The sequence below is a fragment of the Candida tropicalis genome (assembly GCF_000006335.3).
Source record: "Candida tropicalis MYA-3404 genomic scaffold supercont3.4, whole genome shotgun sequence".
NCBI classification, from domain to species: Eukaryota; Fungi; Ascomycota; class Pichiomycetes; order Serinales; family Debaryomycetaceae; genus Candida; species Candida tropicalis.
Genome location: NW_003020056.1, coordinates 1,137,628 through 1,162,300, shown reverse-complemented (window position 1 = coordinate 1,162,300; position 24,673 = coordinate 1,137,628). Strand labels below are relative to the sequence as shown.

At 35.3% G+C, this 24,673-nt stretch overlaps 9 protein-coding genes across 9 annotated transcripts; 6 read left to right on the top strand and 3 right to left on the bottom strand. All coding sequences in view use genetic code 12, as the record gives it.

Moving 5' to 3' along the window:
* Positions 1-39: 39 nt before the first annotated feature.
* CTRG_03527 (uncharacterized protein) lies at positions 40-2,133 on the bottom strand (the record flags this gene model as incomplete). The annotated part of the gene is made up of 1 exon (XM_002549184.1): positions 40-2,133. One exon carries the CDS (start codon positions 2,131-2,133, stop codon positions 40-42), a length of 2,094 nt encoding a protein of 697 aa, XP_002549230.1.
* A 3,497-nt stretch (positions 2,134-5,630) lies between these two features.
* On the top strand, positions 5,631-10,070 carry CTRG_03526 (pleiotropic drug resistance family ABC transporter; the record flags this gene model as incomplete). The annotated part of the gene is made up of 1 exon (XM_002549183.1): positions 5,631-10,070. The coding sequence occupies one exon, from the start codon at positions 5,631-5,633 to the stop codon at positions 10,068-10,070; it is 4,440 nt and encodes a 1,479-aa protein (XP_002549229.1).
* An 88-nt stretch (positions 10,071-10,158) lies between these two features.
* CTRG_03525 (uncharacterized protein) lies at positions 10,159-13,236 on the bottom strand (the record flags this gene model as incomplete). Its single annotated transcript, XM_002549182.1, has 1 exon — positions 10,159-13,236. One exon carries the CDS (start codon positions 13,234-13,236, stop codon positions 10,159-10,161), a length of 3,078 nt encoding a protein of 1,025 aa, XP_002549228.1.
* A 379-nt stretch (positions 13,237-13,615) lies between these two features.
* CTRG_03524 (uncharacterized protein) lies at positions 13,616-14,407 on the top strand (the record flags this gene model as incomplete). The annotated part of the gene is made up of 1 exon (XM_002549181.1): positions 13,616-14,407. One exon carries the CDS (start codon positions 13,616-13,618, stop codon positions 14,405-14,407), a length of 792 nt encoding a protein of 263 aa, XP_002549227.1.
* Positions 14,408-15,667: 1,260 nt separating this feature from the next.
* On the top strand, positions 15,668-19,135 carry CTRG_03523 (PDPK1 family serine/threonine-protein kinase; the record flags this gene model as incomplete). Its single annotated transcript, XM_002549180.1, has 1 exon — positions 15,668-19,135. The coding sequence occupies one exon, from the start codon at positions 15,668-15,670 to the stop codon at positions 19,133-19,135; it is 3,468 nt and encodes a 1,155-aa protein (XP_002549226.1).
* A 1,125-nt stretch (positions 19,136-20,260) lies between these two features.
* Positions 20,261-20,503, top strand: RPL27A (60S ribosomal protein eL27; the record flags this gene model as incomplete). Its single annotated transcript, XM_002549179.1, has 1 exon — positions 20,261-20,503. One exon carries the CDS (start codon positions 20,261-20,263, stop codon positions 20,501-20,503), a length of 243 nt encoding a protein of 80 aa, XP_002549225.1.
* A 369-nt stretch (positions 20,504-20,872) lies between these two features.
* WRS1 (tryptophan--tRNA ligase) lies at positions 20,873-22,147 on the top strand (the record flags this gene model as incomplete). Its single annotated transcript, XM_002549178.1, has 1 exon — positions 20,873-22,147. One exon carries the CDS (start codon positions 20,873-20,875, stop codon positions 22,145-22,147), a length of 1,275 nt encoding a protein of 424 aa, XP_002549224.1.
* Positions 22,148-22,226: 79 nt separating this feature from the next.
* On the bottom strand, positions 22,227-22,694 carry CTRG_03520 (uncharacterized protein; the record flags this gene model as incomplete). The annotated part of the gene is made up of 1 exon (XM_002549177.1): positions 22,227-22,694. One exon carries the CDS (start codon positions 22,692-22,694, stop codon positions 22,227-22,229), a length of 468 nt encoding a protein of 155 aa, XP_002549223.1.
* A 1,335-nt stretch (positions 22,695-24,029) lies between these two features.
* On the top strand, positions 24,030-24,653 carry RIB3 (3,4-dihydroxy-2-butanone-4-phosphate synthase; the record flags this gene model as incomplete). The annotated part of the gene is made up of 1 exon (XM_002549176.1): positions 24,030-24,653. One exon carries the CDS (start codon positions 24,030-24,032, stop codon positions 24,651-24,653), a length of 624 nt encoding a protein of 207 aa, XP_002549222.1.
* Positions 24,654-24,673: the final 20 nt, after the last annotated feature.

Below are 24,673 nucleotides of genomic sequence, written 5' to 3'. Positions count from 1 at the left end.
CAAATTGCAATGTATTATTATTACTACACTTACACAACACTAAGCCCAAACTTGTAATTGCTCGTAGAAATCAACTCTCTTGTGTTCTGGGTTGCAAACGTTTTGAGCAGCAAAATAACGGACTTCATCAACCATAGCTGGATGACCACATGTAACAAACGCTACTGAACCATTGGCTTCTTTGATTTCATCAACCACAATTTCTTCAATGGATGGTCTACCTTCTCTGAACTCAATGTGACTCAATTTGGATTTGATGGATTCTTCTTCATCTACATCTTCTTCTGAGTCTTTCGGCTCGACCTTTTTCTCGTCTTCAGAGCTTGGATTCATGTTTGGTTTTGTAACGTAGATGGTTGTTTGAACACAGGTGGTTCGCAAGGATTGAAGCTCTTCATGGAACCAGTTCAACATTGAGTAATCTCTGATAATCCAAATCAACTTCAATGTCTTTTTAGAATCAGAATGTAATCTTCTTGTAGCATACATTGCTTCCGAATAGAGACCAGGGATACCATTACCACCAGCAATATAAACAGCAGAATCCGAGTGTCTGGCAGCAGTTGGCTCACCATAAGGACCCTCAACGCTTACTCTAATAGAAGCGGTTTGGTCTGGTTGTTTGGCTAAGTATTGGTATAATCCATGAGTCATACCACCTTTGACCTTACAAAACAAGATAATGTTTTTGCTATCTGGAGCATCAACAAAGGTAAATGGGTGTGACTGCCAGAAACAAGAAAGACGGAAAATTGAGATGTAAGCATGACCACCTGGAACAGAGTACCAATAACTTGGTTTGGGAATAACAATCTTAATGGTATCATTACTGATTAATGTGATTTGAGCTTTAGGGAACCCAAACCAAACCAATCTTAAGATACGAACCAATCTATCAAAACACCAGACGGCAACAGCAGGATAACAGAACCAAACGTAACCAAGATCATCAACATGAATCCAGGTACCACAAATGTAAAGAGTAGCCATGGCAATGTGGAAAAACAAGAAAATTTCGTACCAGCGTCTTCTTAAGAAAAGTATTGCTTGCAACCAAAGCAAACCACCAGAAATTGTTGCAATTATACCCCAATATATGTATGGCATTTTTGCATCTTCTGCGAAATATTCTTTGATAAGAATTGTATAGTTAACTGAATGGATAATCACTAAGGCTACCATCACTCTAGCTATGTGACGATGGTATGTCATGAATTGGTTGTAGCTCATCCCGGTTAACCATTGCATAAAGTTGTTTCTACCACCAAAAAGGAAAACCAATGGCATCATAACAGTTGCAACTATACCTGTTCTGTCCCCAATATTCTTGAGTCTAAATTTATAGGCAGACTCCCAAACAGGAACCTCTTTAACATAATGTAATTTGACACAATGGACAACAATGATGTAGATATAGAATCCAAGGATTGCAAGTGATTCGTATCTGGAAGGAATCAAGCAGTCAAAGATTTTCAAGAATGGCATTTCTTGTGACTTCCTCTTTCTGAAAGTAGCAGGCATAGAAACATATGATCTCCACCAGGATATTGGAGCAAAGGTCAACTTCTTGATTAATCCTGGGAAAAGGAACTTGGACCAATTGATAATACCTTCAAAGACCATAATCATCAACCAGTAGGCAACTGCACCAATACCATAATAGAATGAACGGTCACCGTTACCAAACCATCCATCATATGCATCGTAATAGTAAGGAATTTCTGTTTGGTTAAGAATAACTGGGAAATCAACTGGTTCACTCATGTTAAAATCAGGGATTGTGCTCACATCAACACCATTTTCAATATAATGTTGGTACAGCTCCTCAAACCAGCCTTCAGGAAGCTTAACATCACCAAAATCAACACAAATGCCTTCAGTTGCTTTGATTACACCTGATGTGTTTCTATTGTTGTAGGACAAACAACCAACAATAGTAGCTAAAGCGTTCTTGTTGGTACAAGTACAAGCAGTATACTTGTATTCACCACATTCGAATTCAGCAGTGGCATCGATTTGGTAGTCACAGGCCCAAAAGACCAACCCATCTCCCATAACAGAGAATTTGGCACCATGAGCAGCAGTAAATGCTGCAATATAGGTGAATAAAATGAAAAATGCACTAGTTTTCATTATTGTGGTTGAAGTAGGGATAAATTTTAATAAATTCACTCCAACATTCTAACGTCATCTTCTAGTTTTTATATTAAAAAAAAAGGAAGACAATGAAAAGATGAAGAATGGTAAATCAAACTTTATTAGTGATTGATTTCCTCCAATAGAAGCCAGTTGATTTTGCAATGAGCTGAGAGTACCGACTGTTAATAAAGGAGTCTTTAGATCATGCATAATAATGAAACAGTTGCCGGTATGAACAATTCTATTTTTATCTGAACGATCTGCGTTACCATTTCTAGTACAAGTGAAAGTAATCGGTTTGTGATATCAAATCTAACAAGTGGCGTTTAAAATATTATCCATTTATCGATTGTGTAAACTTCTTCTTAGGCTATCTTGCTTACAGTGAGTTTGGATGGTAAGGCGTTAATTGATAATTTATCTTAACGATCAAAGCGCTACCACTTTCGAAATAAAATCCCCAAATTAAATGACACAAATCAACATGTCTTGGCATAGTATTTAGTTTAAACTTCAGACAAGGGCGTCAACAACTATTCACCGTCTGTAACCAATCACAATCTTTTCCGTGATTGCAATTCAGGTGCATTTGAAACCATGTAGGATCTTTTTGTTTTCATGACCCAATTAGAAGCTGCTTAAAACTAATTTACGAATTGAATTATTTATTCAAACTACACAATTACTAAAGCCACCAAAATGTTTGAGAATTTCGCGTATTTTACTCATCTCTTAAAGTTTATTGCATTTTGCGTAAATAATATTTCAAAAGGAATCTTAATGTAAATGAATAAGAATAATAATAAAAGAAAATGAAGTGTATGAATAAATGATGTAAATCAAAGATTGACAACTATTAGTGAGAAAGATTTTTCAGATATGTGCCTCATGTCCAATAAATTTCGTCAGAGTAATTACATGATTAGTTTCGGCAAAATTTCAACTTCACTGTTTGATTTAGATAGAAAAGATTAGCTCGTAAACTTTATTAGAAATTGGGGGAGAATTAAATAATCAATGGAAACTTTGTGGTTTAAACCACACCAACACAAAACCACAATTTGGTTATATTGTTCTTCCTGAATACAATATCCCTACATCCATCTTATTTCCATTAATCCATACCTGGGGATCATTGGTAGTATTTCTGTCGAACAATATGCTTTCATAATAAATGTTGAGCCTTTCCAGGTATCTCTACATCGTCCAAGTGAAATGGCTTTTGGAATGTCAAATAAATAGTTCTAACCAGGAACAGGTGTGGCAGATCTTGGCATAGCCCTTGAAAACTTGCTACTGGAAGCAACTTTTATTTCCGTTAAGAAATGGCAATTTGATCCTTAGCCGTTATTCATGGATATAAGCAAGTCACCGGGTTTATTTTAAGACAACGTCACAAAAAGGGTTTGTAATTTATCTGTACTGCAGTTGGTTATTTTAATAAATACAGCTTCACCTTGAAGTAGCGCCTTCTGCCAAAGTTTTTGCCGTTCACTTGATTTCCATTAAATTTCAATATGCCCTTCTTTTCAATTAAAGGTAGTTCCTTGATGAAAAATTGATTGGTGAGAAATCGACCAACTATTTTGGTTAATTTCACAATTTTTTGGGAATTGCCTGATATTGTACCGTTTAAAATTTTAGATGAACTATATTCTCCAGCACAAGAAAGAATTCTCGTTAATATTCTATCGCCTTTTATTTTCATTTCTAAAGGGACAAAGACTAGGGTGCTTTTTCTCTGTGATTAATACGGAAGTATTTAGTGATACTTTAAAAGCGCATTCGTCTTTGATCAGTGCACGACTTTTTGTTTTCCCACGCAAAATGCCAACCTGTACTTCTTTAGGTAACATATCTAGTCACAACAACAAGACAAGTTGTCTACTATTGAGCTTAATCGATAATGCTTACAAATGAAATTTAGTGACAAAATTAGTGGTTGCTTGATTTTCACTTAGGCTACTAATTTACATGTGTCTACTGATGGAACATAGTTGTCTACGAACAAACCAACACAGTTCGTAGTTCTACTGTCTTCTCAAATATGAAGAACAATAACAATATTAATCGAATCAGGAATATTTAACATAATTATGTGGTTATAAATTGAATACTTAACGGCCAACATTACATCTATTTTTATGTGATCATCTGACTTCTTATCACGTGTATAATACGCGTGACACATAGTTATTGATATTTCTTTACTTATGATATCCCAATAATAAACGCAACATTTATTCATGTTCTATTTCCAAAGTCGTATCCAGATCTATTAAATAATTTGTTTATTTCAGTGATCGAATGATATATCCTATCAACGTGACAATTTTATTAATAATATCGTAGTTTTTTGTACAAAATTGGGATTTAAATGGCAGCAAAACTTTATTTTACAATTAGTTATCCATTGGTTCATTAGTTCTTCTTAAATAATACTTATCAACAACATAAGAGAAATTGTCATTATTATTGCGCTCTAAAGGATGTCATTGAATATGTCTTGAAGAATGGATGATACACAAGTTGTATATTTAACTATAAAACGAAACAAACATGATCGTTTGTATTGATTTTTTTATAATTGCTTTGTATCATATGGTTTTTTCTTTTTTATTCTTTCCAAGCATGTGCTTAATAATCGCAAATCTTTAGGGAATATGATTGTTTCGTAAATCGCTGAATCATCTACGAGAAAGTAAACAAACAGAGGTTACATATTCAGTCTGGTCATTGTAACCATGAAGTAGGAGGGGAAAAATTCAATTGCTTCCAGAAAAGATGTTTAAATTTGTAAATTAATCTTCTAAGGGTGAAATATTGCGTTTGATATTGAACAACAATGGAATTCAATTCTACTAGACATTGCAAATGCCCCTAACTATACACGATTATATAAGCGCGCATTTACTTTCAAACAATTGGCACAATTGTGGTTCAAGTAAAAGATGAAAAAAATAAACCATCATTGAGAATTGTATAATTTGTAAAAATGTTATCTTTCAGACTAAGTGTGCAGGGCTAATAACAAAACTAATTAAGCGAATATGTTGCCCATCACAAATGGCGTTTTATTTATGCTTATCAACAAATAACATCTATTAAAAACAGTTATCTTTGGTTTGAACCAAATATAAATGACGATTGATGTATGATCTAAATTCCCAAGTGGAAAATAATGGCTGAACCTTTGGATTTGTATTCTTGGTATTCACAGGTAAGTGGGTTATCCATTGATATTCTTCCAATCAATTGATAAATTTAGACTAAGATTTACATTCATATACGGGGTGAAACCTTTCACCTGGATTAGAAGGTAATACATTCCTGGTGTTCAAGTTCTATTTTATGGAAAGGAAACTGATATTGTAGCAGAACAAAGTTTACGAGTTTCACAAAGATATACATATAAAACCAACAAATTACGTCTCTATTTATGAAATTTAGCCGTATATTAACAACTTGAATACCATTAACAACTATTAGAAATGTCCGATAAAACACAAATCAATAGAGAAGGGAATCAGTTAACAGTTGATAATTATGGTGGGTTCGATGCTCATATATTAGAAGATATCCAAAATTTAGCCAGAGAATTCACTCATGAATCTACTACGAATGGTAATAATGATTTACAGAGATTGCATACAAATATGTCAGAAGTACCAGGTATTAACCCATATACTGATGAAGCCCATTCCCGTGAAAAATTGAATCCTGAGTCAGATAATTTCAACGCCAAGCTTTGGGTCAAGAACTTAAGAAAATTGTATGATTCAGATCTAGAGTATTACAGGCCCACTAAATTGGGAGTGGCTTATAGCAACTTGAGAGCTTATGCTGTAGCCAATGATTACAATTATCAACCGACAGTAGCAAATGTCTTCTGGAAACTAATAAATGATGGTGTGCATTATTTGAAGAAGCACGATAATTCAATATACTTTGATATTTTGAAACCAATGGATGGAATAATGAAACCAGGTGAACTTACAGTTGTTTTGGGTAGACCAGGAGCTGGCTGTTCCACATTGTTGAAAACATTGGCGTCACAAACATATGGATTTCATATTGGTAAAGAATCAAAAATTATCTATGATGGAATATCATCAACAAAGATTGAAAATCATTATCGTGGTAATGTTATCTATTCTGCAGAAACCGATGCTCATTTCCCACATTTAACTGTTGGTCAAGTTTTGGAATTCGCTGCTAGAATGAGAACACCACAGAACAGAGGTGAGGGTGTTGATAGAGAAACATTTGCTAAACACATGGCTAGTGTTTACATGGCAACCTATGGTTTGTTACATACAAGGAATACAAATGTTGGAAATGATTTTGTTACAGGTGTTTCCGGTGGTGAAAGAAAAAGAGTTTCCATTGCAGAAGCATCGTTGAGTGGTGCTAATGTTCAATGTTGGGACAATGCCACAAGAGGCTTAGATGCCGCCACTGCATTGGAATTTATCAAAGCTCTAAAAACATCTGCAGTTATTTTGGAAAGCACTCCTATAGTTGCCATCTATCAATGTTCACAAGATGCTTATGATTTGTTTGATAATGTTGTTGTATTGTATGAAGGACATCAGATCTTCTTTGGTAAAGCCAATAAAGCCAAGGAGTATTTCATCAGAATGGGCTATGATTGTCCCCAAAGACAGACAACAGCTGATTTCTTGACTTCCTTAACAAACCCTTCAGAGAGAAGGGCATTACCAGGATATGAAAATAAAGTGCCACGAACCCCAGAAGAGTTTGAAGCGTATTGGAAGAGATCACCGGAGTATACTATGTTGATAAATGAAATTGATTCATATTTCATTGAATGTGAAAAGTTAAACATCAAACAAACTTACCACGAGTCCCATGTTGCAAGACAATCAAACCATACTCGTCCTACATCACCTTACACGGTGTCATTCTTCATGCAAGTTAAATATGTTATGCAACGAAATTTTCTTCGTATGAAAGCTGACCCTTCAATCCCACTTATTATGATATTTTCCCAATTAGTCATGGGACTACTTCTTGCATCTGTTTTCTTTAATCTAAAGAAAAATACTACCACTTTCTACTACAGATCTGGTTCTCTTTACTTTGCTTTAGTATTCAATGCTATCTCCTCTCTTCTTGAAATTGTTGCTCTTTTTGAAGCAAGACCAATAGTTGAGAAGCACAAGAAATTTGCACTATACCGACCATCAGCAGATGCTTTAGCCAGTATCATAACAGAATTACCTGTTAAACTAAGTATGTCTTTATGTTTCAACATACCTTTCTATTTCATGGTTGGTCTCAGGAGTGGTGCTGGAAGATTTTTCTTTTATTGGTTAATTGGAATATTATGCACTCTTGTAATGTCACACATTTTTAGATCAATTGGTTCTATGTTTACTAGTTTAGCAGGTGCAATGACGCCAGCTGGAGTGATATTATTAGCGATTATTGTCTTCACTGGCTTCGTTATTCCCTATCCAAGCATGCTAGGTTGGTCTAAATGGATCAAATGGATAAACCCGGTTAGTTATATGTTTGAATCACTTATGGTGAACGAATATCACGATAGAGAATTTCCTTGTGGTCAGATTGTCCCATCAGGCTCGGGATATGACAATCTTCCTCTTGAATACAAAGTATGTTCCAGTATAGGGGGTATTCCTGGTAGTGATGTTGTTCGAGGTGATGATTATTTACGAGTTGGGTTTGAATTTTTCAATTCCCACAAATGGAGAAATTTTGGCATATCTTTTGCGTTTGCGGTGGTTCTTTTGTTTCTCTATATTGCATTGACAGAACTTAATAAAGGAGCCATCCAAAAAGGGGAAATAGTATTGTTCTTAAGAAGTTCTTTAAAAAAACACAAAAGACGATTTACCGAGTTCGATATTGAATCTGGTTCAACAGTTGAGAATATTAGTATTCAGATTGTACAGAAAGCATCTATTGAACAAAATAGTATTCGAGACAGTTGCAATTTACCCTCAGATAAAGAAATTTTCTTCTGGAAAGATTTGACATATCAAGTCAAGATTAAAAGAGAAGATAGAGTAATTTTAGACCATGTTGATGGTTGGGTTAAGCCAGGCCAGATTACTGTATTGATGGGTGCATCTGGAGCTGGAAAAACCACCTTATTGAACTGTTTATCCAACAGAGTAACTACTGGTGTTATTACTGCTGGTGTACGAATGGTTAACGGACACGAGTTAGATTCTTCCTTCCAAAGGTCAATTGGTTATGTACAACAACAAGACATTCATTTACAGACATCTACTGTTAGAGAAGCTTTGCAGTTTTCTGCATATTTGAGACAATCAAACAAAATATCTAAGAAGGAGAAGGATGAATATGTTGACTACGTCATTGACTTGTTGGAGATGACTAACTATGCGGATGCATTGGTTGGTGTTGCCGGTGAAGGTTTGAATGTTGAACAAAGAAAGAGATTAACCATCGGTGTTGAATTAGTTGCCAAGCCTAAGTTGTTACTATTCTTGGATGAACCAACTTCTGGTTTAGATTCCCAAACCGCCTGGTCTATTTGTAAATTAATGAGAAAGTTAGCTGATCATGGCCAAGCTATCTTGTGTACTATACATCAACCGTCTGCAATTATTATGGCTGAATTTGATAGATTGTTGTTTTTACAGAAAGGGGGCCAAACTGTGTATTTTGGTGCATTAGGTGATAATTGCCAGACAATGATTGACTATCTCGAAAACCATGGTGCTGACCCATGTCCAAAAGATGAAAATCCAGCAGAATGGATGTTAGAAATTGTTGGCGCAGCTCCAGGTTCTCATGCCAAACAAGATTATTTTGAAGTTTGGAGAAATTCTAATGAATATGAAGCTGTCAGAAACCAACTCAACCGAATGGAAACTGAATTAGTCATGCTACCAAGAGATGAAGATCCAGAAACACTTTTAAAATATGCGGCACCTATTTGGAAACAATATTTGCTTGTTAGTTGGAGAGCAATTGTACAAGATTGGAGATCACCAAGGTATATATATTCCAAATTTTTTCTAATTGTTATATCATCCATATTTATTGGGTTTTCATTTTTCAAAGCTAAGAATGATATTCAAGGTTTATCAAATCAAATGCTTGCAGTTTTTATGTATACTGTTCCATTGACAACAATAGTTGATCAAGTGTTGCCATTTTTTGTGAGACAACGCGAGGTATTTGAAGTTCGAGAAGCACCTTCAAGAACATACAGTTGGTTTGCATTTATTACTGGCCAAGTAACCTCAGAGCTACCTTATCAGATTGTTGTGGGAACAATTGCATTTTTTTGTTGGTATTATCCTGTTGGTTTATATGAAAACGCAGAGCCGACCCATACTGTTACTGGTCGGGGTGTATTATTGTGGTTGTTCATCACTTCGTTCTATGTATTTGCTTCTACATTTGGACAATTATGCATCTCATTCAACGAGTTAATTGAAAATGCAGGATGCTTATCAGCAACTTTATTCTTACTATGTTTGATGTTTTGTGGTGTTTTGGCTGTTCCAGAAAGTATGCCCAGGTTTTGGATTTTCATGTATCGATGTACACCATTTACATATTGGATTCAGGGTGTTTTAGCTACCGGTTTGGCACATAATAAAGTTGAATGCTCTTCAAGGGAGTTTCTTGTAGTCACTCCTCCAGTTGGGCAAACATGTTCCTCGTTCTTAGATCCATATATCAGTGTAGCAGGGGGTTATTACTTAGTTAATGAGAAGGAGGGTTGTTCATTTTGTGCAATGAATTCAACGGATCAATTTTTGAATAGTATTCATGCTTTGTATAGTGAAAGATGGAGAAATTTTGGTATATTTATTTCCTTTATTGTTAGTAATATTGTGTTGGCTGTATTCTTATATTGGTTAGCAAGAGTTCCAAAGGGGGCTAAATCAAGCACACGGAAATAATATATGTTGTCTACCGTTTAATAAAAATGTTTCGTTATTTTAATATTAATAAGCACTTTTATGACGTGAACTACTGACGTCTTAATCATTATACACCACTAGAAAAATTATACACTTGCAATACCCATTTTAGTTTGCTTATGATTTCCAGGCATTCCGATTCATTAGCAGCTATTAAATAAAACTTCTTCATCGGAATTTCTTTACTATTGGTGTTGTTAATATTCGTCGTGTTTCCATTCGTAGTAACTCCTCCATTAACAGTATCTTCATCCATTGATTGTTGACTCTGAATAATTATTCTGAAATAACTTGGGTTTTTTATATACTGCTTTAATTTAAGTATTTGAGTTATATGGAACGAATATGTCTTTGACAGTTGTTTATTGTGATTCTTGTTGAACTGATGATTCAAATAGTTATGATGGTGATGTCCTCCCAAATTATTTGTCACGGAGGATTCACCTCCAGGAACCCTCAATGTCAAGTCATCAGGAGGTGTTAAATGAATATAATCTCCATCAATAATGAAATTCTTTTCACTGAAATTTTTAATCTTCATCTTACTGTTGTTCTTTAATACTTTCCACTTGAAGTAAATGGTGTTCAAGTTTATTGGCAATTCTGGATTGTTTCCCTTCAAAATATCATCGAGATATTTGTTGGAACTGATGGCTTGTTTAATTGAATTAGTTGAATTGACTGAAGTCTTACGGTCTTGCTCTCTAAGTGGGATAGGTAAACCTGGTTGTTTTTGGGCTTCCAGCAAGTTCAAACTACTCATCTTTTCATCTAATTGATCAGCATTAGGGGTAATGTTTGGTAATGTGTAATCCAGAGGTGTAATCTTTGCTTCAATCATTCCAATATTATAACTTGATTCAATAATCAGGTTATGTCTCGTTTCCAGTGGAATTAACTCCAAAACCTTCAGTGGTAAATTACCACATTTCTCCACATCTCTAACAAAACCACTTTGACCGGTGCTTTGATCAACCATTTTAAATCGATATTTTGTAAGTACTAAACCATTCTGAGCACAAAATTCTTTCAAAACCTGGCCCATAGAATAGTCACTTGGAACTTTTATAGATTGCTTCTTAGGTAAGCCGTCATTGTCGTATTCAAATACTCCAATTTGCAATTCAATTTTCTCAGCATTTGAATCACCAAACTCACTTTCAACAAGTTGATTAATACTGTGTCGTTTACGTTGGAAGGATTCAAGATTATTTTTGAATGCTAAAGGTAATGGAGATTGTGATTCATTTTTCGCAAGCTCACTTTTACTGGAAACTTTGCAAATTGCTAACTCTTTTGGATTATTATAAGATGAAAGTAATCTTGTACGATCTAATATCCCAAAAGATCCATAATTTTCACCATCCTCGTCCACCAATTCTAGCCGCCAGTTGTTGGGATTCAAGTAGGTAAAATCATTCACTTTGCTAAATTCTGGAAGTTTACAAAGGTAAAGTAAAACGTATCCGATACAATCTGAGATGGCAATATTATCAACCATGGCTAAATTTTTGATAGATGCTTTTGTGCATGGCGGTACAAATATGTCAATCAATGCTTTGTGAGACGATGCATTACTAGCATCGACAAAGGAATAATAATTTAATGGATTAACATGGTTTGATTTATACTTGGAATGAATCAATGAACTTAAATTCGAATTCTTTGAATGCTCTAGTTTAGTAGGTTCGATCTTTGTAAACTGCAATGTAGGTTTCTTTCCCATAGTCGAAATTCCAAGGTACGATTTATTATGACTGACAGATGATGAGCGTGGTCTTATGGATGTTTTAGGAACTGTATGCTGATCAAAAGGATCAGTTTTCTTCTTCTTTCTACTTTTCCTGGTATCAAACTCAGAAACGTTACTAGTCCGAACAAAGGAAAAACTGTCTTCTCGATTATCGGTATAAGTAGAATCCATTAATAACGATGAATCCATCATAGAATCATTATCCAAATCCGTAAATTCAGAGTCATTAGAACCTAAGTCACCATCTAATTCTGATTCATCCGATGCTTCCTCATATTCATACTCATCATCACCATCGTCTTCGTCCTCTTCAATTTCATCTTCGTCGTCAACTTCATCTTGAATTTCATCATCATCATCATCATCATTAGGATTATAGTTATGGACGACGTGCCCTCTGGAGTTTACCGGCACTCCAAAATCACTATCAATTGTGACAGCATCACTCCTATCCTCACTTTTTCTAGAAGGAAGTTCTTCACGTTTCTCTTGTTCTGTAGCATCGCCATCTTCTGTGGTCACTTCTTCCAAGTTATTATTATTCAGAGAACTAAAACTTTCTGCAGGGTATAATTTCATTCGTCTTTGTTCAACATCACTATCACTATCACTATCACTATCTGTATCAGATATCGCATCATGGTTGGCTTCCTGTTTTCCTGATTGGAAAAACTTGTTTACAATAGGTATTTTTGTTCGTGATTTTGGTCTTTGCTTCTTGTTGCCACTAGATCCACGGATCGTTTTGGTATATCGTAGCCCAAAATTGGCACTGTTGTTGGATGTTGTATTTGAGTCTGTTGGTGATTCATCGATGTTTGTGGTTTCGTTGTTATTATCACCAGTTTTGTTGGTTTCTGAGTCTTCAGTCAATTGGCCATTAAGTATTGAATCAGCTGTATAGTTTGTATTAGCATCCGTCGGTGGATAATCCAAAGAATCTGTTTTTGTGGCCACGCAATTGTTCAATTCTTCATCATCTAGTTTATGCTCATCCTCTACTATGTCTTCGTCTTCTTCGTGGGTTAACGTGATAGTTGAAGTGTTAGCATTATCTGGGCTTGCTGATTCTTTTATTAATGCTTCATGTTTCGGTTTCCTTCTCAATCTTTTCTTTTTCTTTTTGCGAGATTTCTTGGATACGTTTATGTGAGATAATGAATTGAATGAATCTGTGAACTTTGTATTATTATGTACTGATTTCTTTAAATGTCTTGCAATTTCAAAAGTAATAGGGGGAGAATCGGGAATGATCGGTACGGTTTGTGGTTGATCACTGGACAACGGAATAGGTTTTAAGAGCTTCCTAGTGTAATCTGATTCTTCATCTAGTACAAGGTATGAAGTTCTAAGGTGATGTATTAGCTGTTGTTGGTTTAGTGGGAAAGCCATTTGTCTCGAGGTTTAAATACAAAACAGTGTGAAAAGTAATATGCGATAAAGTGTGTATATGGAATGGCAATAATCCTTGGTAAATAGTTGTCACAGCTACTATTGCATAACGTTCACTTCAAATATATCAATATGTAGAACAAGCTAAGACGATGATGTGCTTTAATTTGTAGCCGTTAATATTGATGTAGATTTTTGAAAAAAAAAAAAATAACTCAAGGACGATTGATCTGTTTTAGTTTGATACATGAACCTTTTTTTTTCTGGTTTCAACTGTAAGGACCAAAGTAAAATTCCAGTACAAACTGCGTTTGGTTTATCTATCACGTGTAAGGGGAAAAATACAACGGATGTTTTTGTTTACAAAAATTTAATTTGAATGTTTACTGTACAATCGGTTATCGGTATCATTAATCATACATTCATTACACCACCAGAGAGAGAAATGTCAGGTTCAGAAAATCCTTCATTTGTTCCAGAGAGTCTTCCCTTTGACGAGAACTTATTTACCGATCATGTCCACTCGCCAGTATCAATGAATAGTATTCTAAATCCCGATTTATCAAGTCCATTTCCAAGTATTCCAGAAAGCTCAACTATCGATACAGAGGAGCCAGAAAGCAGTAACTCGCATAGGACAATTGCCGCATCGAAAGTTAAGAAACCCGAAAAGAAACGTGGAGACAGAAGGGAGTTCACGGTAGAGAAGAGAATCCACATGTATGGATTTCACGACGGCGTATCCTTTTACCAGAAAGAAATGGATGCATTTTATAAAGCACAATTGAAAAAGATTGAAAGTGAACCATCGTTCAATAATATTCGAACCAAGTTGAAGAGCCTAGTTAAACCACCGAAGATCACCATTCAGAAACAGGCGGAAGCTCTTGGATGTAAAAGCAGTACGTATCTGTCTGCTATTGATAGAAGGAATTCAAAGCCAGATGGGAACAGTTTGGACAAACCAGCACACAAAAACAGGAAAATCCCCACTCATATGGGACCAACAATTGTGCAATTTGTGAAATCGAATCCTCAGATGACCCGCCTTGAAGTTATTCAACATTTTGGTCTCCTGGTGAGCCTCGAAGGTCTCCGCGTATTTTTGAAGAAGCATGGATATGAACCTCAGCGTGGAACAAAAACAGAAACAAAACAGAATCTGAAATGATAAATGAGAGCTGACTATCAGTTGGTGATGGCGATTATCACGCTCAAAGAAGTTATGGATTGCCGCAAGGCTGGAGGTAAACATCAAGGTGGCACTGCGAGACGCTTGTTGCGTATTCATTGCTGGTTATTCCTATCAAATTGGTGAAACAATGTTTCACTGTGAGAGACGTGCTATATTTAATAAATAAGTAAATTGCAATGTATTATTATTACTACACTTACACAACACTAAGCCCAAACTTGTAATTGCTCGTAGAAATCAACTCTCTTGTGTTCTGGGTTGCAAACGTTTTGAGCAGCAAAATAACGGACTTCATCAACCATAGCTGGATGACCACATGTAACAAACGCTACTGAACCATTTGATTCTTTATATTGGCTTTGTGTTGCAACATTTCATTATAGAAAACTCCAACATTATAGACAAACAGTAGCACAAATTGCGCATCGTCATTTTGTCACGTGAACATTTATTCAAGGGAAAGAAAATCAATCCCCCTTTTTATCTTATTACTTTCATCTATGATTCTGGCCACGATAAAATTGTTTATGACGTCATCACGTGATATCAGCATATGTAGAACTTGCTATTGCAGTTGAATCAATTTTATGGCAAAATTATTTTGCCCTTTTTCTCTGCTTTACCTTAGTTATATTTACATAATATGGATTTAGCAACATCTCTTTGAAATAGTTTCCAGATTGACGTTATACAACAGTCATTATCAACTCTACATATTCAGACTATTGTTATTGTCTCTCTAATAGAAGTTACTTTCAATACATGGATAAGCACATGGATGTATGGTTAACTGATTAGTCAAGTTACCTTGGTGTTTGATATCCTTTACTTACTAGAACAGTTTTTTTGTGCATACTTGAGTGTGTGAATGTGCAACAAAAGCAACAAAAGTTAATCAAAGAAAAAGAACAGCCTAAAAAAAAAAAAATCGAAAAACGTTCACCAGAATTTTTCTTCCCTTGTCGTCCTTTTTCCACAGCCGAAAGCTCATAGAACAACAACAACAAAAAAAAAATAGGCAGTGAGTTTCATTGTAGTTGAAATCAAGCTCACTTTTTTTTTTCTCCAATCCCCCTTGTTGTTTCTTTCCAATTCCAAATTGCAAGTTATATATATACTTATTATATATTCAAAGGCTTAACCCATTGGTGGTATGGATCAATAATTGAAAATATCAATGGAATATCGGAATAATACAAGAAGAGAATCAAATATAATAGCAAATACAAGATAAATATGACATTACCAACTTTTAGATACAGCTTCCACCACAAAAGCAGCAATAAGGATAAACAAGAACATCATGAAGAGGATATACATGAACAGGATGATGAAAAACAGATGAGTCCCACCAGTTTGAGGGACTTGCACGACGATTTGGACGATATTTATAATAATTACACTATTGCCGCGCAAGCCAATAATGATAGTGTTGATACCTTGGATTCCGAACATAACCAAGCAGAAAATGCATTTATTTACAAATCACCTACACAACCACAAGATTTGCCTGTTGTTCATATATCATCCAGGTTATCATCATTGGAAAATGTTTCCGCTGAAATGGGTGCTAGAACAGACCCTGGAACCCCCTTATCCACCAACTCTTTTGATTTCAGACCTGCATATCCACGAGCAATTACCAACTCATCATTGAATGTATTATTAGATAGTCCGAATGTCAGCACAGAGTTCAATCATCTAGTCGACCAAACACCTCCCCCTGAGCCTATCGAGGAAACAGTTGCCCATGAAGTTGTTGGTGAGTATATGTCTGAAAATGAAGAACAAGAAGAATGTGAAAATGCAGAGGAGCAAGGATCAGAGAAAGAAACTTCAAGCGATGAAATTCCTGTCGCTCCTCAACTAAAGAAAAGTAAAGAAGATTGGGAGAGAAGAGGATCAGCAATCAAAACGGTTCACACTCCAGCAGGAGAAACCAAGGTCATTCGAAGAAGTGTCACTGATTTTAAATTTGGTAAAGAATTGGGAGAAGGTTCTTATTCAACTGTCATTCTTGCTACTGATAAGATTACATCTAAACAATATGCTGTCAAAGTTCTTGATAAACGTCACATAATTAAAGAAAAGAAGGTCAAATATGTCAATATTGAAAAACATGCTCTAAACAGATTGAGTGATAGACTAGGCATAATCTCGTTATATTTCACTTTCCAAGATAAAGACTCTCTTTATTTTGTATTAGATTATGCTTCCAATGGCGAGTTGTTGACTTTGATTAAAAAATACAATACCTTAAATGAAGAGAGCACCAGACATTTTGGTGCACAAATATTGGATGCGATAAAGTATATGCATGACAATGGTGTGATTCATCGTGATTTGAAACCAGAGAATATTTTAATTGACGATCAAATGAGAGTTAGAATTACTGATTTTGGTACTGCTAGACTATTAGAAAAGAAAAATGATGATAGCGAAGATTACCCAATTGATGTCAGAGCCAAATCCTTCGTTGGTACGGCTGAATACGTGTCACCAGAATTATTGGAAAGCAAATATTGTGGTAAACCTGGTGATATATGGGCCTTTGGTTGTATCATCTATCAAATGATTGCTGGTAAGCCTCCGTTTAGAGCTACAAATGAATATTTGACGTTTCAAAAGATCACGAAATTGCAGTATGCATTTAGTGCTGGTTTCCCCACAGTTATTCGAGACTTGATTAAGAAGATTCTTGTGTTGCAACCATCTAGACGTGCCACTATTCCTGAGATCCAAAACCATTATTTCTTTCAGTCAATTGACTTTGATGACTTCGACCTGATTTGGCTTTCCGAGCCTCCCGAACTTGGACCTTATAAGATGACTGCGAAATCCATGATGAAAATACCCGAATTGAACAAAACACCAGGTCCTGCTTTTAGAAAAAAGATTGTCAAGAAAACGGTTGCACCTACTAAACCTAAGTCACAAATACCATCTACCGCTGCGGGCAATGGTACTCATGGTACATCACCAGCTCCAGAACTAAGATCGCCAAACACAGCACATAATAACAAGTCTACTGATGGTGTTAGCGCCGCATCAGTTGCCGCTTTTGTGTTAAATAAACCGCAGACAAACTCGGATACCAGTGTTTCTGATGATTCACCAAAGGGGTCAGCCCATAGCGAGTCTAAAGAAGTCAGTAATAAGAGAACAATTCATGCCCCTGGAGATTACATTCCTGGTACCAATATTTTACGTCCACAAATTGCAACAAGAGCTCCGATTGCCAGTTATGCCAGACAATCTGCATCTACAAAGGAGAGAGAACGTGATAGGGGATCATTATCAAGACAGCCACTGAATCAGCAACAGCATGTTGTCCAAAAATCTGAACCTGTGAAACCACAACCAATGGAGGTTACGCCAATGACTACATTGGAAGCAGCATGGGGATCATATTTGACACACCCGGATGAAAGAGTTATAAGACTTGGTCCCGTCATTGTGCATAAGGAGCCAACTGAACCATTTGAAAGAAAAAATAAAGCCTCGTTGCATGCTTCGCCGTTGAATTTAAAAAATGCTACTCAAAGGAATCGATCAAATACGAGTTTGATGGCACAGTTAGTTAATGAAGTGAACAATAATGCGTTGGAATTTAAGAACAATGAAAATGCAGATGAGTCGCTTGCAATTTTAGAACCACAATACAACATGAAAAGAAGTTCATCAACTGCGAGTGGAAAGAACAGTGTAGATCTCCAAAGATCTGGTTCGACTTCTGGTGGAAGTAGCAATAAACTGGGCAAGAAATCGTTCTTCAAAAAATTGGGATTCAGTCACATCGACAGACATGAGAATGATGATTCTCGTGGTCCAAGCTTGACTGACAGGCCCCAGACCTGTACTATGGTGGTTACAACTCACGGTAGAGCATTACTTTTTACAAGAGATGAAGGTGAATCGAATTTTATTTTATTGGCAGAGGTTAGATTGAAGTATCCATTCATCCATTTTCAAGAGTTGGTTTCTTCACAGAGTAAGCTTTCCAAAATGTTACCTTCTGTTGGTGTTTTTGTGATTAGTTCTATTGATAATTCTCTTGTTTTTGAAGTGGAGACTTTTGAAGTTAATCCATGGACGGAAGCATTGGCAAAGTCAAAGTTCAATGAACTAGAAAGAGAAAAATTAGCTGAATATGAATCACAACAATCTAAGAAGGATACTATTGTTGCTCCTATTCCAAAGAAGCTGTCCCTGTCAGCCGTTTCATCTCCTAAACTTTTGGACTCTCCAGCATTTGACCCTCATAATAAGTCGAATGCACAATCAGCTCAAAGATCTACTAATATAAAGACTACTACAAGTCCAACACAATCACCTCGTGAAGCGAATGCAAGACCATCTAATATGTTGAAAGCAAAGATTTTATCGAGCGGTCCAAGAAGAAAGCCACCACCAGTTAGTCCTCCACCGACTAGTCCAAAAAATGAACTTAATTATCATACAGGGTTACCAAATAAATCAAATTCCAATGGGATGTTGCATGCTGCGAAATTGGCCGTATCACAAAATACGCATTCTTCGTACCATCATAGCCATGGTCGTTCAAGTTTTACTAAGGAGGATGGAAGCAAAGTTGATCTTAACAAACTCAGGTCACACAATACCCAAACTAATGGTAATAAAACTACACCTGGTGTAACTCAGTTGAATTCAAAGTTCCTAGCAAGAAGTACTAGAAAAAAGTAATGAATTTGGTCAACTTTCAACATCTCCTATCCCCTTCTCCTCCTTCTTGTCCAACTACTCAACCAATTCACGCTTATTCGAAACAAAGAGAACATGATCAATCACACATGAAACTAGAAGAGGAATAACAAACATATACATATATAGTTATATATTATTATACATAAATTTTAAAAATGTACTTCATTGATTTTTTTTGTATGTATCCATATGGTGCTGAATGTCAGAGATTTGTTCAAACATAATTCGTTAGGGTTGTAGCCCTAGTTTGTATACAGGCTTAATTAATTGTGCAGTGCACTCCATAGTTAAGGAAGTTATTTTTTTCCTTTTCGCACACAATACATTGTAAACTATGTTCCCCTCGCTTCTCGTCATAATGTATGGTGCGCCGAACCACACACACACAGTGCGAGTACGAACCAGTGAGAGATGTCTAGCAAAGGAAGAAAAAAAAATTTCATACTTTCCAAAAAAAAAAAAAAAAGAAAGAGGAATTTTCATAGTTTTGATACATACTATAAGATATTAAGAACCAAAAATGGCTAAATTCATCAAATCTGGTAAAGTTGGTATGTAAATATCATGGAATGATAGAATGAATAGTGATAAATGCCAACTGGAGAGAATGGATTAATTGAAAAGAGATCTAGAGAATTTGAAACTGATGAGAAGTGAAAAAATTTTCATAATTGATGAGGATATCAGTAGAGTCAATATTACAAGCAAATACTTCATAACTAGAAGATGAATATGAATTGGAATTGAAATATGAATAGGAATATTCGAAATATTGAAGTGGTCAGACTAGGTTGACAGATTAATTCAGTATATTACAAACAATCGTATAATGGGACCAATTAAAAAATGTATCATCAGAATAATAGAAAAGATAATAAGAGTACTCAGGGCATTGTTAAATCACAAATCAAAGATATTTTATATGAATAAGTTTTTTTTATGAATACTAACTAATTATATTTTTTAGCTATCGTCGTTAGAGGTCGTTACGCTGGTAAAAAAGTAGTCATTGTCAAACCACATGACGAAGGTACCAAATCTCATCCATTCCCACACGCCATTGTTGCTGGTGTTGAAAGAGCCCCATTGAAGGTTACCAAGAAGATGGATGCTAAGAAAGTTGCCAAGAGAACTAAGGTCAAGCCATTTGTTAAATTAGTCAACTACAACCACTTGATGCCAACTAGATACTCTTTGGATGTCGAATCTTTCAAATCTTCTGTTACTTCTGAATCTTTGGAAGAACCAACCCAAAGAGAAGAAGCTAAGAAAGTCGTCAAAAAGGCTTTTGAAGAAAAACACCAAGCTGGTAAGAACAAATGGTTCTTCCAAAAATTACACTTCTAAGAAAAACCAAAAAATGCTCCTGGATTGTGTGTTGAAAGAATATATCTGTATAGTATAATTTAATGGGATTTTAAAACAGAAAACAAAAAACCGATATCTTATAATCAAAAATATAATAAAACTAAATAATGTAGATGACACTTCCCCGTAGTTAACAAAAGTTAATTCGAACAGTTGAAGCACACACACGATTGACTTACATCTGTAATGTGTAAGCACCACCATACTCTCGTAGTTTGAAAATTTTTTGCGAGACAACTTGATATCACAATAGAGACCAGGAAAAAAAAAATCATTGGGTTTTTGAAAAAGCCCATCTTGAGATCAAACTTACACTCATAGAGATTAGTTACAACTGAAACAATAGAAATGTCAGTTGAAGAAAAAGTTGCCGACTTAAAGGTCTCCGAAGGAACTGAACAAAAAATCACACCATGGGAAGTTGAAGGTGCCGTTGTTGATGGTAAAGCCATGGGTATTGATTATGATAAATTAATCAATCAATTTGGTACCAAACATATCACCCCAGAAACTTTGACTAGATTCAAAGAAGTCACTGGAGTAGAACCACATCCATTTTTGAAAAGAGGTGTTTTCTTTTCCCAAAGAGATTTAGACCGTATTTTGGATTTATATGAACATGGTGAACCATTTTTCTTGTATACTGGTAGAGGTCCATCTTCTGATTCTATGCATTTGGGACATATGGTTCCTTTTATTTTCACTAAATGGTTACAAGAAGTATTTGATGCCCCATTAGTTATTGAATTGACAGATGATGAAAAATTCTTATTCAAACCAAAATTAACTATTGACGATGTTAAAGGTTTTGCAATTGAAAATTGTAAAGATATCATCGCTGTGGGTTTCAATCCAGAAAACACATTCATTTTCTCCGATTTGCAATACATGGGTGGTGCATTTTATGAAAATGTTGTTAGAACTTCTCGTCAAATTAACACAACTACTGCCAAGGCTGTTTTCGGTTTCACTGATTCTGATTGTATTGGTAAGATTCATTTCGCCAGTATTCAAATTGCCACTGCTTTCCCATCTTCATTCCCTGATATTTTAGGATTACCACCAAAGACTCCATGTTTGATTCCTTGTGCTATTGATCAAGATCCTTACTTTAGAGTTTGTAGAGATGTTGCTGATAAATTGAGATTCTCCAAACCAGCTTTAATTCATGCTAAATTCTTCCCAGCTTTACAAGGTGCATCTACCAAGATGTCTGCTTCAGACACCACTACTTCTATTTTCATGGGTGATTCTGCTGCTCAAATCAAAAAGAAGATCAACAAGTATGCATTCTCCGGTGGTAGAGCCACTGCTGAAGAACACAGACAATTGGGTGGTAACCCAGATGTTGATGTTGCGTTCCAATATTTAAGTTTCTTTAGTTATGACGATGAAAAATTGGCTAAATTATCAGAAGGTTACAAGAAGGGTGAAATTTTATCTGGTGAAATGAAGAAAGAATGTATTGAAGTATTACAAGAATTTGTTGCTGCTTATCAAGAAAGAAGACAAAAAGTTGATAATGATGTTGTAGACAAATTCATGAAACCACATAAATTGGTCTTTGGTCAAAAGGAAAGAAAGGTTCCTGCCAAGGTTAGAGAACCAAAAGCTAAAAAATAATAGATTTTTCTTTTAATTACAATTTCAAATACAAGTCTATAGATAAATGGAACTTTTTTTTTTTATATAAATATCTAATTTAGAACAACTTTTTCACATTTTCTAGTATGAACATTAATCTATCAAAATCATCGTCATGTACTTCATCTCCTTTTCCAAACCATTTTGATCCAATTGATAAGATTGTAGGTTTGGGGCTAGTCACACTGATAATTTTACTTATTTGACTAGCCACAATCAGTAGTTTCATATTTGCATGGTCTCCAATCAATAGCACCGGTTCAGGAATCACTTCTCTTTCTCGATCATCTTCTTCGTCATATCCATCATTTTGTATTTCCATTGATGATATGTAGTTGATGGTTGATTTTGTAGATACGGGTAATTCAAATGTGGTATCCAACAACCCATTAATTGAGATATTGATTATTTGTTGATTGGAGTAATTGATGATGTGGAAGTAAAACTCATTATTGGTATCATTTGAATATGTAGATCTAAATGATTTACTAAATCCAGTTGGATCTTGGATTATTTCTGAAGACATTGTCAATAATGAATGTGTTTCAAGATGGGGGGAAGAAATCAAATTCAGATATAAGTTGCAGTGTGTATTTGGTTGTCTTCTGTTTTATTTTTTTGACAACTGTTTATTTTTTCTCACTCTTCTGTCAACTGCTTGAGAGTGCCGCGCGTTGTAGTCGCCCTGGGGTTTTTCATTTCGTACGTTATGGTATGGCGATCCAAATGTATTTCTTTTTTTTTCTCTCACTCTCTTGGTTGTTGCAATTTACAAAACATTATCAATGGAAACTTAACCAACTTAAGTATAGACTTGATTACATAAAAAAAGGGGGAAGTAAACACCTACTAGTGGCTGAACCATCTGCGAAAAACCACGATCGGTGATCGAAAAAAAGTAAAGAAAGATAGAAGAATTGTAAGATACAATGTAATCTTATTGTCGTTATTCTATTATTCCCTACATTCAGATCTTAAACTCTACCTAAACGGTTGAAATGAAATTAGCAGATCGATTGAAAATCCCAACTGAGCAGCAAGTCTGTTGACTATCTTTCTCAATTGATTACGTGTTAGTCTGAATAAACAAGTTCATAACTTTTGACTCGTAATTACTCATAAAGTATGGTCAGGTACTTTGCTTATGTCAGCAAGTATTAATAGATTACTAATAAAAGTTGTATGATTTTTCGTTCGTAGAGGTGGGGGACTGATGAAAATTTAAGTAAGCCACCGATGATGACACATTGAAAAAAAAAAAAAATAATGACGTTGTATGATTATTTTTCTTTGTTCTCGGATGAAAGACGTGCTACCCCCACGCTTCGGAAGTATTTTGTCGGCCCGGAAATACCAATAATTCGTACGCACTTCGTTCCAACTTTAGGTCGACACGATTGCATCATTTTTCTTTGTTTTAGTAAGCTCCGCAAAATTGCAACTTTTTTTTTGTTTAATTTTTTGACTATTTTTTCAGATGATACATTTTTTTTTTCTTTTCAACGCCTTATAAAGGGAACAAAAAGAATTTTACAGAAAAACATTTCCAATTATTACACATTCTTTTTTAAATAGAGATCTTCCTTTTCTGATTCAATATCATTCTCCCTTTTACCTACCTACCACCACCACCCTTCCTTCTTTAGTATATTCGGTATCTGGATAACAGCAGCGTTTATTTGATCTGTACCTGTTGTCATTTTGCATTCACTCATCACTTACACCTCCCCGGACTTACTATAAATATAACCAACCTTGGTTCCAGAAAAAGAAAAATAGAAATATAATATTTCAATAATCAACTCATTCAATACCCTTGATTTAAAGACATACTTCCCCTACAACTACATTAATAATAATTATGATCAGTATGACTAACATTTTTACTCCAATAGAAGAAGCTTTAGAAGCTTACAAAAACGGTGAATTTTTAATTGTCATGGATGATGAAGACCGTGAAAATGAAGGTGATTTAATCATGGCTGCTGAATTATGTACTCAAGAAAAGATGGCCTTTTTAGTTAGATATTCTTCAGGTTATGTTTGTGTTCCATTAAGTCAAGAAAGAGCCAATCAATTAGACTTGCCACCAATGTTGGCCAATAGAAGTGATAGACATGGTACTGCTTATACTGTCACTTGTGATTTTGCTGAAGGTACAACTACTGGTATTTCTGCTCATGATAGATCATTAACTGCTAGAGGTTTGGCTAATCCTAATTCTAAACCTGATGATTTCATTAAGCCAGGTCATGTTTTACCATTAAGAGCCGTTGATGGTTTATTGAAAAAGAGAAGAGGTCATACTGAAGCTGCTGTTCAATTAAGTACTTTGGCAGGCTTACAACCAGCTGGTGTCATTTGTGAATTGGTACGAGATGAAGATGGTTTAATGATGAGATTAGATGATTGTGTTCAATTCGGTAAGAAACACAATATCAAACTTATTAACATCAACCAAATCGTCGATTACATTTCAAAGTAAATCCTTTTTATCAGTATTAA